Here is a 20,478-nt window from a genome sequence, read left to right on the forward strand (position 1 = left end):
GGCAACAAGGACTTTTAACTCCCTCCAAAAATTTTCTATGGGGTTGAGATCTGGAGACTGGCTAGGCCACTCCAGGACCTTAAAATGCTCCTTCGTTGCCTGGGCGGTGTATTTGGGATCATTGTCATGCTGAAAGACCCGGCCACGTTTCATCATCACTGCACTTACTGATGGAAGGAGATTTTTACTCAAAATCTCATGATACATGGCTCCAGTCATTCTTTCCTTTACACGGATCAGTCGTCCTGGTGTTTTTGCAGAAAAACTGCCCCAAATCGTGATGTTTCCACCCCCATGCTTCACAGTAGGTATGGTGTTCTTTGGATGCAACTCAGCATTCTTTCTCCTCCAAACATGAAGTTCTATTTTGGTTTCATCTGAACATATGACATTCTCCCAATCCTTTTTTTTGGATCATCCAAATGCTCTCTAGCAAACTTCAGACGGGCCTGGACATGTACTGGTTTAAGCAGGGGGACACGTCTGGCACTGCAGGATTTAAGTCCCTGGCGGCGCAGTGTGTTACTGATGGTAGCCTTTGTTACTTTGGTCCCAGCTCTCTGCAGGTCATTCACTAGGTCCCCTGTGTGGTTCTGGGATTTTGACCCCATGGGGTGAGATCTTGTGTGGAGCCCCAGATCGAGGGAGATTATCAGTGGTCTTGTATGTCTTCCATTTTCTAATAATTGTTCCACAGTTGATTTCTTCACACCAAGCTGCTTACCTATTGCAGATTCAGGTCTACAATTTTGTTTCTGGTGTCCTTTGACAGCTCTTTGGTCTTGGCCATAGTGGAGTTTGGAGTGTGACTGTTTGAGGTTGTGGACAGGTGTCTTTTATAATGATAACAGATGCCATTAATACAGATAACGAGTGGAGGACAGAAAAGCCTCTTAAAGAAGTTACAGGTCTGTGAGTGCCAGAAATCTTGCTTATTTGTAGGTGACCGAATACTTATTTTCCACCATAATTCTCAACTAAATTATTTAAAAAACCTTCAATGTAATTTTTTTTTTCTTATTTTGTCTCTCATAGTTGAGGTATACCTATGATGATAATTACAGGCCTCTCTCATCTTTTTAAGTGGGAGAACTTGCACAATTGGTGGCTGACTAAATACTTTTTTGCCCCACTGTATTTTATGGTGACATATCAGGTCAGAGCACTCAGATACAGAATCCAAAAATAATAAACGTCAGTAAAAAGAGAACAAAACCTTTAAGCTTTAAGTGATATGAAGCATAAAAGAACCAACAAATCGATCATGCTGACAGTTATTACACCAAGAGATGTAGATGTAACCGTAATAATTCTGCTCCTTCATCTCACTTTCTATGACTGTTTTTTCTTCCCTTATATTTCTGGTGGAAAATCTTTGACTGCTTAATTTTATTTTACTCATATCTCAAGAAAGGAGGATAGTAGGCCTGCTTCAAATATTTATATGACACGACCAGCTCAGCTGTTTTTGTGTGTAACAGGAATAGCAGTGCATCTTATTGTGTGTGTGTGTGTGTGTGTGTGTGTGTGGCGTGCGTGCGTGCGTGCGTGTGTGTTTAAGTATGTGTGTGTGTGTGTGTGTGTGTGTGTGTAAGTGAGTGTGTGTGAAATCTAAATAGTTCAGAGAGTTCCTCTGCCTAAACACACATTGTTCTGTGATTACAATAAATAACTGAGGAAACTACACATCGTGCTTTTTAAAGCACACACACATGATGAATACCCGGAACCAAGTAGGCTGGCATTTTGGTTCAGTTACATGTTGAGAATTAGAAGCTTCCTGGCACACGTTTTCCCGACATGGGTTTGCAGGACATTTATTTAACATGAACCCCGGCTGCACTCTAATGACTGTGTGCTGCATATTTTTCCTCCAATTACACCTCCAACCTTTAAATCAGTTCTCCAAATATGGAGCGTATTTACTGGCATTCTTCCTTGCTTAATTTACGGCGTTTGTTTCCCGCCCTTACACAAACTGTTTTGTAATTTCTGTCAAAAATGATATCCGCCAGAGCCATGCTATAAGGATCCCATTGATTTAATACTATATTTAAGAGAAATTGTTCAGGTCAAGGTTCTATTTATTTATGTATTTATTCATTTATTAAATTTTTTCGTAAAGAGAGAAATTTGATGTGTCGATCTTATGTCCGAAGGGGTTGGCAGGTGGAGTCCACCCATGTTTCTGGATCAAACATAATACAGTGCAGGGTGTAATCACTGCCTTAACGTTGGTAGGCGCTTGACTGCTGTGGGGTTGTAAATAATAATTAGTTTTCTGGATTGGCAGCTACAGGTCCATAATAGAGAAAAGAGAGCAATGGGTAACTGTGGAAGTTGCTGTTACTGACATTTAGTGCGAATCCACTCAGATTCCATGGTATCTCTTTATACTCGCCTCTAAATAATACTGAATTTATAGTCTTATGCCTAAAACATGGTTACACAAGTATATGAATGCCAATGACAGCGCTTCTTCGTTAATAAGTCTCAACATGCTCTTTTATGTAACTGTGGAGGTGATAAACCTAGTCCACAAGGTCGTGAAAGTAAGCTAGAACTTCCAAAGATATTGAAGTTAACACAAGAAGAAGAAAGGGATCAGCTTTCTTGTGTGCTTTCATGCTAGAACACCTCTGGCAGGTAGAAATGCGTGCTCACTAGTGGTCCATCCCTACTGGTGTATCCCCACCTCATACACCAATGTTCCAGGGCAGTTACTAAAAATGTTGCTGTTGGTCTTTCAACTACTTCCTTCAAGGGGTCGCCACAACAGACCATTTGATGCACACAACAGGTTTTTTGCAACCCTCCTATTCTATAAGGGTTTGGGCCCAGCGCTCCATTCAGTGGGGTGGCGTAGATTTGGGCATTGTCAGGGAATCAAACCCGGGTCTTCCACGTGGCAGGCAATCAACCCTTTTGCTTGTACTGTCAAGAGGCTAGCTCAGCAGATACCTGTATGTTGTCGAAGTCATTTTTTAAAATCAAATTTTAAGGCCATGTGGACATGCTGCTGTTTGGAAGATTTGGATGCCAAAGTCTGGCAACATAACAATGTTTCAGTTATTGTTCACGTGTGTGGTAAGTCTGTAACTGCCTATTAAATATTTACAACTAAGCATTTGTTATTCATTATTCTGTTAAATATATTAAAGAGTCTTTATTTTGGATGGTTTCAAGTTGCCACTAGAAACCTGAACACAGAGCCTTGCAGTTTTTAACACCAAACCAAACCTGAAATCCCAAGTTCCTTAAAGGTTCAAAGTTTACGCTGTATTTCATTCTCTTTATTGCTCCTTCTGGGTTTTTATTTCCTACTACAAACAGAATATCCCTGTTCTCTGTTCAAATATGTAATCCTTAATTATGAAGATCGAACAGATGCACAAGTTTAGTGGGAGTGCATCTACAAACAATCACCATGTTTCTTCTCCACCCTCCACTTCTTTACTGGAGTTAAAGTAAAAGGGAGATAAATCAAGATAAATACCATTATACATATGGTATGATGCAGAGTGTATATTATACTGTATAATAAATTGTATAGAATATTAATGTTACTGAAAATATAAATCCCTGAACTACCCTCTGACAAATGCTATTCCTTGTCAGTGGTAATTAAAGCCATGTGTACACTTGTATTTAACTCCTTGTGGAATTACATGTCCAAACAACAATGTGTTTAACCCAGGGAGTTTTAATGCGTTGCTGTTTTATTTTTTAATTAAAACAAAGTATTCACTGAGTCCTAGTTATCACGTAGGTTAAGGTTATAATATAAAAGTAGTCATATACAATTGTGTGCGTATGGTTATGTGAACACATGCACATGAACTTTCAAATGTATAATTTAGTATGTAAACAAACTGACAAAACTACAGGCATTAATGTAATTCTGATGTACAGGCCTCGAATACAAGATGATACAGTGCCAGGGCAATTCCCATCTCCCTCTCCCAGTCTTCCCAAAGCTCAAATCTTCTATTACCGTCTGCCATTTAGACAAACGATACATTCATTTCCTCTGAACTTCAAAAATAATTGTGTGTGTGATGTGGTGCCCAAAGGCATATTACAAATCATGAATACGATTGTTCTTCTTGCATCTGGCACTGTTTTGTTGGAATTTTAACTACACATTCATTTGTAAGTAAGTGATGGGGTCTTGTGAAGTTTAAGGGTTTTATACTGTACATCAGATCAAGCTTTTTTGGGAACATGAATTTCAAAACTATTTTCCAGCTCATGCCACTGATGAAACTCTATTAAACTGTTTAACCCCAACCCATGTGAGTGGGTAGCGCTTCATATTTACTGAAAAACAGCATTGTGTGCTGCCTCTGATGGCTGTGGTGTCCCTAATGTCCGCTTGCTGGAAAAGGTGACCTACAAATTTGTTACTTACAGTATGGACACTTATGTTTAAAAAAAAACATACTACTCATACTGTATGTACATTGCCAACCAAAAGTTTGAACATGTTCTTATTCAGTGTTTTTTTTTTAACTTTGTATATTAATATTGAAGACATTGAAGTTATGACAGAACAAAAGTACAATTTTATGGTCAACAAAATCAGAGAATACTGTTCTACGCACTCCATCATTCTCTTTCTTGGGGTCATTGTCCTGTTGGAAAACAAAGGATGGTCCTACAAAGTGCAAATCAGATAAGGTGACAATTCTGTGATAGCCATGCTGGTTACTGTAAGTGTGCTCTCAATTTTAACTAAGCCAACAACAGTGTCACCGATAAAGCACCTAACACTATCACAACTCTTCCTCCATGCAGTAAAAACCACACATTCAGGAACTGTCTGAAAAGGAACACAGGAATTAACCCAAAAATATCAAATTTGGACTCATCAGTTTTCTATTAGTCTAATGTCCATTCCTCATTTTTCTTGGCCCAAGCAAATCTCTTCTGCTTGTTGTTCTTTTGAAGTAATTGTTTCTTTGCTGCAATTCGACCATGAAGGCTTGACTCATGCAGTTTCTTCTAAACAGTGGATTTTAAAATATGTCTGCTGCTTAAACTTCATGCAACATTTATATGGTCTCTAAATGGAGGTGCTATAAATCGGCAGTTTCTGAGGCCGGTTATTCTAATAAACTTGAAGCACTTGAGGGACGGTCCTCATGAGAGCCAGTTTCATTAAAGTGATTGATGGTTTTGGTTCTTAATATTTTTCGGATTAACTGAACTTTATTTCTTGAAGTAATAATGGACTGTCTTTTCTGTTTACTTGAGCGCTTTGTGCTATACAGTGGATTTGCACAGTAGTTGTAGCAGCAGTATTATACCTGCGCCCTTTCCCTGCACAGTGCAACTGATAATCTAAAGCACGTTAGGAAGGCAAGAAATGTCACAATTTACCTCTTGACAAGGCACATCTGTGAATTGAAAACCAGTCCAGGTGACAACCTCATAAATATAATGAGAGAATGCCATAAGTGTGCCAAGCTGCCATCAAAGCTAAATGTAGCTACTTTATTTAATTCAATTCAATTCAATTTTATTTTATTTATATAGTGCTTTTAACAATGACCATTTCTAAAAGCAGCTTAACAAAATCCCCACAAAAATTATGGAAATATGTATGAGTGAGAAGATCATAATGAGTAGATAGTGATGATTAGATAGTCCCTGAGTAGCAAGCCAAGGTGGCAAGGAAAACCTCCTTAGCAATAGGAAGAAACTTTAAGAGGAAGAGGAACCAGACTCAACTGGGTCATAACAGTTAGCAGAAATTTTATGCAGATATTATGTGTGTTAGGCAGTTGGAAGTTTAATATAACAGAAAATATCTAAGTTAACATGGAGTCTATTTTGGCACCAGGATGAGTCAGACAGGTGCAGAGGGCAGAGAGGGTATGGATCACTGGGAGCTCAGGAGCACCATGTGTAGCTCTTAAACCATTACAAAGCAGAATACAGCTGCAGGTGGTCCTTCGCCATTGGACCTGGCACAATCTCCAGATGCCTGGGTAGAAAAATGGGTAGAAAAAGAAAGAACAGATGGACAAGAATTAGCGTAGCTGCTGTTCATTATATTAGCAGCACTATATGAGACCTTGCATTTAGATGTACTGGAGTATGAGGTTATGGGATGAATTATGTGCATAGGTACTGTAGCCAGTGGAGGGATGATAGTATTGAGGTTATATGATTATATTTTCTTGATCTGGTGAGAACTTGAATTTAACTAAGCTATTAATTTAGTTATTAAAGCAGTTAATTTTAAATAGCTTTTCTGCATCAGATACAGAGCAAATGTTTCTAAACTTGGTAATATTTTTAAGATGAAAAAAGGCTGTTTTTGTAATATTGGAAATATGATTTTCAAGGGACAAGTTGCTATCTAATATTACACCCAGGTCTTTCACTGTTGAGCAGGTAGTAATAGTACTGTACCTACTTCTAAATGCAAGTTGCATTGTGCGATCTTTTGTGTACTGGTTTTTGGACCAATAAGTAATATTTCTGTCTTATCTGAATTTAGTAAGAGAAAATTATCAGTTATCCAATCTTTTATATCTTGAACACACATTTTATCTAGTTTTGATGAGATGTATAACTGAGTATCATTAACATACAGTAGCAATTGAAACTAATTCCATGTCTTCTACGGGAAGCATGTATAAGAAGAACAGCAGAAGTCCTAAAAATGACCCTTGTGGGACCCCATATTTTACTGCCATATAATTTTACTGACATTACTGGTATATAATTTTAATCTGAGGTATCACTTATTGCCAGTCAGATTAGACTTTAGATAATCTAAAATCTATAACATATTCTGGGGTGCTTAACTTGTTCTTGTTTAATTCAATAAGTGTTTCTTCATAGTTTGGATGTCTTTAGAGTTATTTTTGACACACCTTGCATACTATACACTTTGCATACATATATTGCATATCATATATACCCTCATGTATGATATTATAGATAGATAGATAGATAGATAGATAGTTGCTCTGGAACATGGTTAATGTGGATCACATGACATTTCCAATTGCCCAAAAGTCCTATCTGTACCCCCCATTAGCAAACTTTTTTTCTGATTAATTACTCTAACAAGTGGTTGTCCTATGGTCACGCAGCTGTTTAAACACAATCCTGTGAGTTCTCATTAAAATGTATGTGTGGAAATGATCTCACTTTAACTATTAAACATAGCTTTGATTTCTGCTGCTGACTTTGTTACAATGCAACTTTTACGAAACTTTCATTTGTTAATTTTTTTTTTTTTTATCATATTCTTTTGAATAAAATTGGCAGTTAAGCACTATCCCTCCACATAGTACGGTTTTAACAATGTCATGGAGGGTTTTTTAGCCGATCCAATAATTTCAAATCTTATAGTTGTTTTCTTTGCTTGATGCAGGTTAGACTGATAAGATTCATCTCTTGGCTGAATTTAATGTCAGGAGGGTTATTGTTAAATTGATGAATAAAAAAGAATGTATTCAAGTATAAATTATGCAATTCTGAAAACTCTGCCTAAAGGATATGCTCATTTCATGAACGTAATCACAAGCCTTGTGATTCAAGCATCACCCTTAAGCACATCATGTGGAAACATCCACGCTGAGCACTTTTGGCAAAGCATGAGAAAATAACTAATAACAGTGATACACTGAAGGACTTTGCAGCTTCTATCATATTCTGTAAGGTTTTTATGGGCATCACTTTTCTTGAAATGTGGATTTGATATTAATTGGTAAGGGTATAATAATGTCATTAATGGATAAGAGGGACAACCAGGTAGATTAGGATATGTTTGCAAACAAATAAGTGTTATTCGGGTGAATAACATTGTGTAAATGTTATTACAAGCTGGCCTCTTCATTGGTAGGGGATCTGATTATTGTGCCTAAACATATAAGGAAAGAAAATGAGACTTGTGTGCTAGACTATAGGCTCCTATTGTACTCATCTGGCCAAACTGTTTAACAAGCCACTTTGTAAGTGATCTCCAAGAAAACATAAAGCACAGCCCTGTTTCCAGATGCTCTCAAGCCTGGGACACCAGACACCCCCACCCTCCCCCAAAACATACAAGCACACACACACACACACACACACACACACACTGCTTTATGTGAAAAATCACTATCCTGTGTTGGGGGAAACAAACAGTGGTTTTATGGTGACTAATTGGAATACACATTTTCCATCTGGGCAGTCTTGTGTTCCAGGGATAATGATTAAAAATAAGAGAAAAAAGAGTTTAAAACGTCTCACAGTGCAGTTTTAAATTCATATGCACACGATATGATGAATAAGCCAGGCAGCTTTTCCTCTTTTGAACAGGTGTGCCCTTTGAAAAACAAAAAAACGAAAAAAGATTAAAAGATTAACAAAGAAAAAAAATAGATGCTCATATTTTGATAGCATGGTTAATAAATGACTGTCTAAGTTTTATTTTCCTTATGAGTGAGTTCTAAACGCATAGAGACTTGGGGTCTGGCTAGAAGGTATGGTGACAATGAGTGTACAGTATAATGATGTAATGATTGTATAATGATTCATGGAAGAACTCCAAAATAACAACATAGAAGGGCTTACTGTCCATTCCAGCACCAAAACTTTTAATTCACCTATAGCCAGACGTCGTTTCTGTTTTTTGATTGAAAATCGCACAAAAATAATGGTCCGAGCTGAACTTACACAAACCAGTGAGAAACTGGATGTGCATGATGAAAGGACATGAGCAGGAAAGAGAGAGAGAGAGAGAGAGAGAGAAAAGGAGGAAAGGGGGCGGTGGCGGGGCCGTATAAAACCACCAGAGCACAAACCATGCTTTATCCTGCCAGTGTGTCCTGTGCAGAACATATTCACTCACAGGAAACCCCTAAGCTCCCCGCCAGCACTCCAACACACGCTCTCTTACACACTCACGCAAAGCAGCATGCTCACAAAGCGGATGGCCATGAGGAGAATGAATGAGATGTGGAGAGGGATGGCTCTAACTTTAGTCTTCTGTGTTCTGCTGTTTCACAGTAAGTACTTGAGTGACAATTCACTAACTAACATACTGATGATTATTCTTTTCTTTCTTTCTTTCTTTCTTTCTTTCTTTCTTTTTAAATATTCCCACCTGTTTGAAATTTTGCATCTGTTTTTGATCAAGGCATTTTCTTTTGTGGCTTAAGGTTCTGATTTTTTTTTTTTTTTTTTTTTTTTAGCAATTTCTCCATTGCTTTTATGCATTTTATTTATTCAGGTAAGTAGAAGAGTAGAATTCAGCCAGATTGGGCGTTTAAAAAAACCTACGAATTGAAATGATTTAATTTCACTAGGATGATCTTAAACTTTACATTTACCAATATACTGTACTATACATTTGTAAAAAGAAGTACCTAGTAAATATTCAACAGGAGTAGGCTGATTTTGAAAAAGTAGCGGGAAGTTGAAACAAAGAGGGCTGGGTCAGAGTGGAAACTTGCCGTTGAACATACTGTAATTATGGAGTTTATCCTACTCATGGAATGGGTGGAGCCGTGTGTAGAAAAAAGAGGGTGTGAGTGTGTGCGTGATGGAAATATGGAAGATAGTAGGCAGTACGCAGCCATTTTCTGCTGTTATTAACAAGCCATTTCAAAAGGAAAACGTCTTATCCTCTCTGTTGTTCTTGCACAAAGGATGTGGTTGTTCCTGTGTTTACTTTATGCTCATCCAAAGGAAATGAGTGTTTATTTTACCAGCAACTGAAATGGATGAGGTTGTGTATGTGTTTTGTAACAGAGCAAGCGACTGCATGCCTGTTGATTGGTGGCATCAAAATACTTCAAGTTAATAGCAGGCATGCTCTGTAGTGTGTAGAGTCATTTCTAGCCTCTCCCACTCTGCCCATTTCTATTGAAGGTGAGAGCGGGATAGCAAGCAGTGCTACTGGTAATTGCAGGGTGAGGTCTGACTTGGACACTGTTCTTAATGTGAGGGCCCAGTTTTTCTTTTCTTTTTTTTTTTTCTTATCCAATGGAACAACTTGGTGGCAGCAGACGGTAGCCTTTACCAGTAAAGTAGACTTTGCAACAAAACCATCATGGAAACACACCATTATTCTGTAGGGAAAATGCAGCACAATCATGCTCCAATTTAATATTTATGATAAAAAGCCATTTAACACATTAGTTCCTCGAGACATTTTATACTTAATGTATTTATGCCACAGCAGTAAGACCTAATGAGCTTTAAGTTGATTTAAAAAAAAATATCGATAAACCTTTGAAACCATTTGCACTGCCCCTCCCTTGCTAGAAACACGCATGATCATTCCCACTAGCGTGTTACATTGTTGATACCTTTGTGTAATTGACACTAATGTGAGAGATTCTGCTTGGGCGTGGTCAATATTCACTTTCCAGTGAAACATGGAAAGATTGCTGAATTTCAGGACAGCAACAAGATTCTTTAAGGTTTACATGCATCATAAAGAAGATGGCAGGAGTAGAAGGGCGTGCCAGTTACTCTGTTGCTTAATTATCTAAATTTATAATTCGTAATTGATAAAAAATAACAAATAAGTATAAGTAGCAGCTTTATTATTCCTCGGACAAAACTTCTTCGACGCTTACATTAGAAAGGCATCATGCTTTGTCTGGCCTGTTTTCTATCACTTGCTTGTTTCCTCTGATTGTTTGTGAGTGACCATGTGCCTGTTCCTATCTTGCTCTTTTAAGATATAGTGTAGGTCATTTTGCCCTTTTATCTACACAAACTATATACAGTAAAATAACAGTATGTCGAAATTCATTGCAGTTTCTATAAAAATATATTTGTAGCATAGGAAGTTGTTTCGTGTGTATTGTTTTGATTTTTTGTTTTTTTATTTCTTTTAAATATAGTTTTGGTTTGCTCATTATTTTGGCATAGCCAGCTTCTGAAGATCATGTCCACACCCAGTGTGATCAGGAAGAAGTGTGTTTCTATTACTAATGTTGTTATTGCAACCCATGTTGAGAAAAGTCCAGTCCACATCTCCAGTTACATACACAACACGCTTGGCAACAGCTGAGCCAGCCTGCAGAAAGTTTGAGGAGCACAGTACTTAATCCACACCCAAGCAACCAGTTTTGCTGAAGTTTACTGCAGCAGATGTTAGCTTTCAAAAGCTTTTTTGCCATACCGTACAAGCGCGCACGATCTTGGCACAAGTGGAAGAGATGTTTTTGGCTCCAAGTGTCCATGTACGTTATTGTGTCACCTTTCTGTAATAAAAGCAAGACAGATGGCAAATTTCAATATAAAAACCTTCCCATGAGCAACAGCAAGATAATTATGTAGCCCTTTATCACTCTGTCTCACATCTGGAACATTTCCTTTGACAGACAGTCAAGTCCCTAGCCGATATAAATATGAGCCAAAAATTGCCAGTCACTTTCTCATGGCCTTCAGCTATTCATTTCTGCAGTCTCAAACTGGTTTGGCAAAGTACACTTATCTTCACGTACTTACAGTTACAAAACTGTTATGTAACCGTGGAGTGCTTTTGGTGACTGTCTTTGCGTGTGCCTAATCTCAAAGAATCTAGGAAATCAAGATATTGGGTAATTAGTGATATGGGGTGACGACCTTATGAAGAACTAATTTATTGCTTTACCATGACTAATTAATCAGTGGTTGGGGTGGAGCTTGAGTCTATCCAATGAGCATTCACCATGAGGTGCAAAGACATGCTGGAGAGAGTGCCGGACCACCTTCATACATTTCTTTACGCCTTGGGAAAATTTTTCAGTTAATAGCCCACTTATTGGCATGTTTTTTTTCTTAAGGCAGAATGTGGAGTAAACATAAGCCAATATAAAAAGAACATGCAAAACTCCACACTAAGCAACGTGCAGAATTGAATTGGAGACCCTTCAGCTATTAGACAGCATGTCAACCCACTGTGCCACCTCAGATATTATTAGTTATAATTGGAACATTATTAGAACTCTGGATGAGAAGTAGATTGCTGGTGAGTTCTGTATTTTTATACAACAAAACAAACAGCATCACACTCCTAGCAACAGAGCACACAATGCTAGAGAATCAGAAATATCAAGGGCACAGGTCTTACTAAGAAGCCATATTGTAATTTTTGTTTGTTTAAAACAACAGCATGTGGTAATAAGAGAAAACATGCATTTGTACTCATTTCTCCTTTCCCAGTAATTGCCTTTGTTCTCTTCTTTGTTGGCATACCGATACAATTTTACAGTTGCTAAGCATTTAGGAGAACACACGCTTGCTCTCAACACTGACTGCACATTCATTTTGAATGAGAAACTTTGGCAACATGCACATCCAAAGACTTAGGTCAAAACATTAGAGTGTAATTAGCCCAAAGATACACACAACTCTACTAGCAATGGAAAATCGCAAGCCATCTTGCAGTCTAGTGTTAAAACCTGTACCTCCATAGCAAAGGGACTTTAGGGTAAAAATGTAACGCATTTAATTCAGCTGATGTAACAAGAAATTAGGAATATTACAAGCACAGGAATAAATATATTAATTGTATGGCTGTATTTTTCTGTGCCTAATGACTGCCTCACCATTGTTAATGAAGAGAGCTGATTAAACAATGTTGGTAAATGCATCATGTTTGTATAAGGAATAAACATCTAAAAGTCCTTTAACTCCTGCACTAATTGCCCCAGTAATTAACGCTGAGCAAACAACACAGAGGTTATTTGATCTAATGCTCGCTAATTGAAAACATAAGATTGCATCCTTTTCCTGTCTCTGAAAGCACCGGGGCTTTCTCATGGCTGCCTTTCCCCAATAACCACCAGTTTAAAGAACCCAGGGGATTTGTCACGGTTAGCCAAAACAAGGGAGGGTGTAAACCCCAATCCCCATTTTCTTTTGTAAAAAAAAAAAAAAAAAAAAAAAATTGAGTAGGTTAAGCTTGCAGTTTTAGATATCCAGTTAGCTGATCCATGCAGGAATCTGTATACATATGCCAAAGACCAAAGGGCTTGGATCCATTTCATGCACAAATGTATGTTGTTACGAGTAATGCGGTATGGGGTGTTGGGGGTTGTAGTTAGTATCCTGACCAGAAGTAAGCCCATATCTGGATCATAAATGGGGTCCTGCATAGGAAGGGGGTTCGAGGAGCAAATGTCAATTATTTTAATGAGAGAATGAGCACACACATGCGCGCACACACACACACACATAAAGCAAAAAAAACCTTGCGCTCCATTTTAGGAAGGCTGGCATTTGGTTTAAACATATCATAACAAGATATGCTAAAAACTGCATGGGTTTACATATAATTAACTGCATGTGCTCTGTAAATGTTTTAGGACAATGCATTGCGTGGTTAAATTTAAGGGGTTGTGTTGGAATATGGGTAGCGCCCCAGCTGAGTCCCACAAGGCCTGGTCTCTACATACCTTACAAGCATTGATGTCATAGCTTGTTTGACGTCTCAAGGGAGCTAGATAACATTCCTTGCCCAATGGTAATTGAATTCCTTTACTCTATTTTTATTTTCTTAAAAAACAGTTGGATTGTAGACTTTAAACCATCACAATTAACCTATACAGGTCCAGGTGTTGCTACCATTTCAGGCAAAAAGTCATTGTAGATAAATGTAATCTTACTTTGTGGAATTTGAGCTAGGATTTCAAACCATTGGTTTCTGATGGGACAAAGGCTGCTGGACTGCTGCACAAACATCTGGAAGTAGGGGTTGACAGCAAGGATGAGGAAAGCTAATGTTCTTTCTCAGATCCTGGGTGGAGCAGCTGTGTGAGCCCCAGGCATAGGGCCAAGTCCAGGATTTTAGTGCACAAGGAGGAGAAAAGCTCCATAGAGACCTTTACATCTGCCGCAGTGGAGAAACCCCTCCCTGCCAGATGCCACATGTTTAGCTCTCTCAGTAAAACATAGAGTCTATTACAAGACTAGTATTCTCAGTGATTCCCTCACAATGACCTTTAATCCTCTCTGCCTAGGTCATTTGTTTGTTTGGCTTTAACAATTAAATTACTGAAACTGGACACCAAAGGAATGTTAGGTAGAGCAAGATTAGAGATGATTAGAAGCAGAAGAAACAAAGCGGCTACCAAAGTGGTGGCCTAAATAATTTAATATTGGTTATAATATTGGTTATAAATGGGAAATCCACATATGGTTATTACTATTTTTTTTATTTTTATTAATAATCATTTTATAGGTTTATGCTTTACATTTTGTTGTGGGCAATAACCTGACCTTTCAATCAGTTTATTAATAGAAGTTTAATTATAACCATAGAAAGTCTGCAATTATGTTCTGTAGTTTAAATCTTTTTTTTCTGTAAACAAAAGTTAAAATTACTTTTATGAGGACTGAGAACATGTTTTTATAGGAATTGTTTCACTGAGTTGTGATTATTATGACAGGATATCAGACAGCATTTTTAAGTCTTTGGGATTGTTGTATATTCCTGGGAATCATTTCAGTGCTTCTTCATGTCGTAGACAGGACATACAGTATAATAACACGGGTGGAACAAGTACAATTTTCATCACTACACTGGCTCCCTCTGTGTGCTGCTTCCAATTTGGAAAACACATTCAGCTGTTACATCTCTCAGGGCTTCTGAAGAACAGTGAGGCTCTTTGGGTCATCTTATTTATTGTGTTTTTTTTTAAAGCCAGAGATCATGTTTTGAAATAGAGAATGATTATTTTATTTACCACAAACATAAAGATCCAAAATTCCGAAGTCTTTGTTTTTTTTTTAAAGACATCTAAATAAATACATGCTATTTTAGATGTATAAATCGCTGACTAATTAAAAGGAAAACAAGAGGTTGTGTTTTGCCGTGAATAACGTTTTTTCTTGAATGCACTTTTTCCTTTGGAGAGACTCAAAGTATGTAGTTCTATTGTCATGGGAGCGGCCTCTTCTAGGATGACCCTGATCTCATCCACAGTGAATCAGAATGAGTATGAATATGATATTAATCATATCCTCTAGACTGTATAGTCACCCATTGTACCATGTTGCATACGGGATAGATGATCTTCTGAAGAAATAATATTTATCCCTCTAATATACATTTATAGATTTACAAAATTGACTCCAAAGCACATGAAGCGGTTATGGCAACTCATATTGACTGAAGTTGCTTTTCACTTTAATTTGGCAAATCTGGCTTTATGTATACAGTATGTTGTTAAATTTTTTTAATGATGCATCACACTACACTCTGAATAAGACTAATGTGCTATGGACTTATAAGGTAACAGAAGCACTCATTTGTTTGTCACGAGTCTGTGCACTTTCTTAAAAAAAAATTATAGCTTCAATAAACATGCCAGCTTCTGGAAGCTTCCACATGAATTAGTGTGCTGTGTTAAGAACAGTGGGAATTTGGTCCAGTCCAGCCAGTATCACACAATTCATGTTTTTTTTCCATGAGTGGGTTTCTTTTTTTTTTTTTTTTTTAGTAACTGGAAGCCAGAATATGGCAACAACTATATACAAGCAACATATTTTTTGAGAAAGTTTTTAGGATTTTTTTTTACATTTTACAGTGAAATGTGGTTTATTAAATACATTTTGGTAAACATAATGTGGTATATAAGCTGTAAAATAAAGATATTTTCTATGCTTAACATAGTCAACACATTCTTTGATCTTTATGACATTATTTATATACGAAATGCTTTAACATATATCAAAGATGTTTTATCAGTTTGGGTTGCTAAATGCACTTATTAAGGACTCACCCATGTTAAGCCTTACCCTATTCTCTTAGTATACATTTAAAGAACTGGATAGCTATGAGTGGGACAGTGTGTTCTCTGATATTAATAAGAGGCACCAAGCATGTGTCCAGTCAACATTCTGAAGCTTAGGTGACAATGAGTTTGAGTATTATGGAATGCCATCAGGAATGTCCTCAACTAGGCTCTTACTTATAGAAGGCACAGAGTCAGCACTGCTTATTGCTTACTGCAACAATTGATGTATACATTAAATATATTTTATGTATATATTTAAATATATGATCACTAATCATTGCTTTAAAATTACAAATGATGGTAAATGTCACATTTGTTGCATTTTTATTAACATGTACTTCTCATTATTGTATGTATCATTGAGAACATGGTTTAAGCAGCTTGGCAGCTTAAGCAGCCTACGTAGCATCAAGTAAGTAGTGTTAATTTCGTCATCCAAAATAATGACGAAAAACAGTGACAGTGATGAAATCAGCATGCGATATTGTTGTCGAAAAAATATGAGACTAAAAACACCCCATTTGCGGGTGCAAGACCACAAGATTTTTATAAATTTTTACTTTAAAAATAAGCAAGTCTTACTTTACAACTACCGAGTTTCATGTATCACACATGCGTTTCTTGTTTTGACGCCGAGCAACACGTGATCACAACTGAGCTAATGGTTTTCCTCTCTCTTGCGCTGCGGAATTGTGGGTAATCGTCTTCCCTGCTCGGTCTTAGTTCAAGTCTCTCACTGGTATAATCCACATCCGTGCACGCGTGTACTGTTTACTATAACACTGTGACCACGTGTGTGTGCGTAAAGCAGTTGTTGTGATGGTTATTCAGTGTGATGGATATATCCTAATTATATCATAATTATATAGCTGAAAACATCAGATAAAAGGATACATTTTAAATGTTAAAATTATTATTTTGTTAAAACCTTTTTTTTAAATAGTTTTGGCTAGACTAGATTGACTGCAGGGTTAATTAATGATAATCTTATTGCTAAAATGTTAAGTTTTTTTTTTTGTTTTTTTTCATTGACTAAAACTAAACTGAAATACTTAAGAGTTCCTCAAACTTGACTAAACAAAAACAGGATAAGATTGAATAAAATATGATAAAAACTAACAGGGTCATTTATCCCAGGACTAAGACTAAGACTAAGATTGAAAATACTGTAGTTGACAAAACGAACCCCACCAAGTGAAAAAGTTTTCTCAGACATGATTGGTCTGCCTGCTTCACATCTAAAATGCTGGCCTTCCAGAAACTCCTTTAATGGCCCAAACATTTGAAAATGGCTTGAAGTGTGTGCTGTGGATGTTGCAGTGTGCAATTGGTGTACACAATTGATTTTGTGCACAGTTCCCATAGACAGATACATCTCTTCTGCAAATTGGCAACAAGTCCATCAGTTTTGAAGGATTAGGCATTCCACTCGCTAAATGTTCAGTGGAATGACGGTGGTGGCTCCACCGTTGGCTGTAATCGTCATTAACGGATGTGGAGCTTTCATTAAAACATTTGCATCATTCACATTTTTTTTACTGCATCTAATATTTTTAGCACCGTACTGTGCATGAAAACCTCTGTTAATGACAATCAGTTTGAAAATGTGAAATAAAATTTTAAATAAAGTTTGAAAGGTCTTTAATTTTATTTAATGATTTTAAACATAACTTCTTCTTTATTTTTCTTACCAGTCTCAGAAAATCCTTCCTTTAGGACTTAAATTGTTGATACATAAATTAGTTTTCTCAGCCTTGCAGTTTGAACCAAACAACAAAATCTCCTTTGTTGTTGGCAAAGCTAAGAGCTTACAATGTTTTTCAAGCTAATGTTGATGTTAATGTAAATTTAAAAGAGAATGTTGGTCTACAGTATACAATACATTACTGAGGGTCCTTTGTTTTTTTTCACACCATGGGGGAGGAGGGTGTGTGTCAAAACCTCATTAGACTGTTCCGTTTGCAGATGCCTTGTGTCTGTTGCTGTTATTTTCCTGTGAAATTTCTATGTTGATTTAGAGGTTGTGTTGAGATAGAGGATTGGATATGGGGATAAAATGTATATACAGTATTTGATTGTATTATTATATTGTAGTGTATTATCTTTGTAACAAACATGGCTGGGCCATTGTGACATGTGAGGCCCCATGTGACATTTCTACAGTAAAAAAAAGATGAACTAAGTTTATAAAAATTATTTTTGATTTTATTAATTGAATAACATTGTAAAGAAATTAGTATTATTTTAGGTTAAGGTTCCCTTAACTGATATTATTAAACACACTAGGTAACATAAATACACCATGCCATTAAGTCTTAAGGAACAATTAAAAAACACACACACACATGCTAGAAAACTAGCTAACACTTAAATATTATTATTATTATTATTATTCATTAATGTTTAAACTGCGTTAACTAACCTATATTCCATCAATAAGTAAAATGCACTTGGAAGTGACCAACACAATATGTATCACCTTAATGAGCATGTTTGTGCCTGTTACCTAGAAAAATGGAATGAAAGTTTTAGGATTTTTACCTGGAAACCGACATTTAGGAACGTTCCAATATCTTTTCCTATGTTGTCACTTCGAGAGAGATAACAGATGACAATGCTTTGTATCCCCTGATTTCACAATTTTGCTAAAACCATTGTTAAAACTGCATATCAGATTCTGTCACATACTGTACCATTCAAATTATAGTCTTGCAATTGCATTTGCTTGTTTCAGCTTTTCTTAATCAACATTTTCTCTTTAGCTTGCCAGGGTGAGTCTACACAATTCTCTACAAGTGCAACAAGTACAACTAGAAGTTTCACCGGTGTTCCTGAGAACACACAGGCATCCAATAATGACTCAACTGACCTGAGTAGCACAAATTCCACAGACCTGGGTAAGAATTCTCATATTATTATATTATATATATATATATTTTTTTTTTACATGAAACCATGTGTGCCAGAATTATTGGCACCCCTGATATAAATACCAGGGCTTTTGGAGGAGAAGCAAGCCCATAGCATCACAGATCCTCCAACATACTTCATAGTGGGCATGAGATGGTTTTTCACATACTCATATTTTGTTAGATACACTTAGTTAGCGTTTAGTGCCAAAAAAAAGCTCTATCTTAGTCTCTTAGACAGCACAGATGAAGTCCCAGCAAACTCCAGACAATTATGTTTGTGATTGTAGGTGAGAAAAGGCTTTTTCTATGCATGCCTCCCACAGCTAAACAGCTTGTTGGCATGTAGATAGTGTCTGATGGTTCTTATGGATACTTTGTGACCCCATGATGACACTTTGATGAGATTTGGAGATTTTTTTTTTTACTTCTCTTACCATCCTTCTTACTGTGCGGGGTGGCAAGATAAACTTGGGTCCGTGTCAAGCCTTGACACTGTTCCAGTTGTTTTAAACTTCTTAATGATTCCTCTGACTGTAAATATGGGCAAGGATAGGCTATTATCTTGTAGCCATTGCCTGACTTATAAAAGTTGACAAACATCTGCCTTACTGGATTTAAATTTTTATTTTTAATTAGCTTGAGTTAAAGTTTAGATCTTTCTACATTCTAAGTTTGGAATTATTCATTCGTTCATCTTCTATACCGCTTTATCCTGTATTTAGGGTCGCAGGGGGCCTGGAGCTTATCCCAGGAGGCTTATGACACGAGGCAGGGTACAAAAATAATTATTTAATGTTAATGTAATATGTGTCTAAGAACACATCTTAGAGGTGTGTCAATAATGGGGTGCCAATAATGGTGAGCAGGACTATATATATATATATATATATATATATATATATATATATATATATATATATATATATATTAGTGGTGGGCATAGATTAATTTTTTTAATCTAGATTAATCTCACTGTAATTTTGGAATTAATCTAGATTAATCTAGATTAAAATGGCTCATTTGAAGTCTGCCGAAGACATATATGTGTGCTACCCAAATAATGACAAAAAGTAAGTCTTTGAGAACGGGTTTGCATCACAAACTGCTTGAGAAAGCTGTTCTACTATGATAATTGGTGATGAAAATAAATTATGTTCACTAAGATGTACTTAGTGTTTACTAACTGTTTATTCAGTTAAACATGAGTTTTGAACTGTAGGCGTACATAAGAGGTCGTGATGAACTGTTTACAGTCAGTAGCTTTGTGTCAATTAGTCCAAGCTCTATTTTTGCTTCTTCCACCAGTCACTCAGGCAGACCAGCTTGTTCACATTTTCTGGTGACAAACTAGATCTCCTCTTCTGCACAATATGGCCTGCTAAAGAAAAAAGTCTCTCACATGGGACAGTTGTGGCAGGAGTCCCCAAATATTTACGGGCAATGTGGGCCATCTTACCATAGACAGCAGTGTGCTCCGACCACCACTTCAGTGGACACTGATCTAGACTAGCACTGGGCTCTACCTTGTACCTCTCCACAGTATTGTCTTCTGGTGTCTCCTCATCTGATTCTGAGTCTGATCCTATCAGTAGCAGGGCTGTTTTTTTCTTGGGTGGCTCAGGGTTCTCCTCCCCGAGTGGCTGCAGAGCAGGTTCTTCTCCCTCCACCAACTCACTTAGCTTTGCCCACACTGGCTCCCTCTCTGCTCTGGGCAAGCACTTGAGGTCCTTAAATCGTGGATCTAGAGCAGTCGCCACCTTTGATGAATAAAAAAGAATAATTATTGATTGATGAAAATTTCACCAATTTCCAACCTCCATATA

The 20,478-nt window shown here is 37.0% G+C and overlaps 1 protein-coding gene across 3 annotated transcripts in view; it reads left to right on the forward strand.

The window, feature by feature from the left end:
• The first annotated feature begins 8,806 nt into the window (after positions 1-8,806).
• The window catches only part of cd34 (CD34 molecule), a 29,595-nt gene continuing 17,923 nt past the window's right edge, over positions 8,807-20,478 (forward strand). For all 3 annotated transcript variants that reach the window (XM_053482591.1, XM_053482593.1, XM_053482592.1), the window contains exons 1-2: positions 8,807-9,011; positions 18,506-18,640. In XM_053482591.1, coding sequence (XP_053338566.1) covers positions 8,921-9,011; positions 18,506-18,640 — 226 coding nt within the window. In that variant the 5' untranslated portion in view covers positions 8,807-8,920. The remainder of the gene's footprint in view (positions 9,012-18,505; positions 18,641-20,478) is intronic.

This window comes from Clarias gariepinus, chromosome 22 (genome assembly GCF_024256425.1).
Source record: "Clarias gariepinus isolate MV-2021 ecotype Netherlands chromosome 22, CGAR_prim_01v2, whole genome shotgun sequence".
Lineage (NCBI taxonomy): Eukaryota > Metazoa > Chordata > Actinopteri > Siluriformes > Clariidae > Clarias > Clarias gariepinus.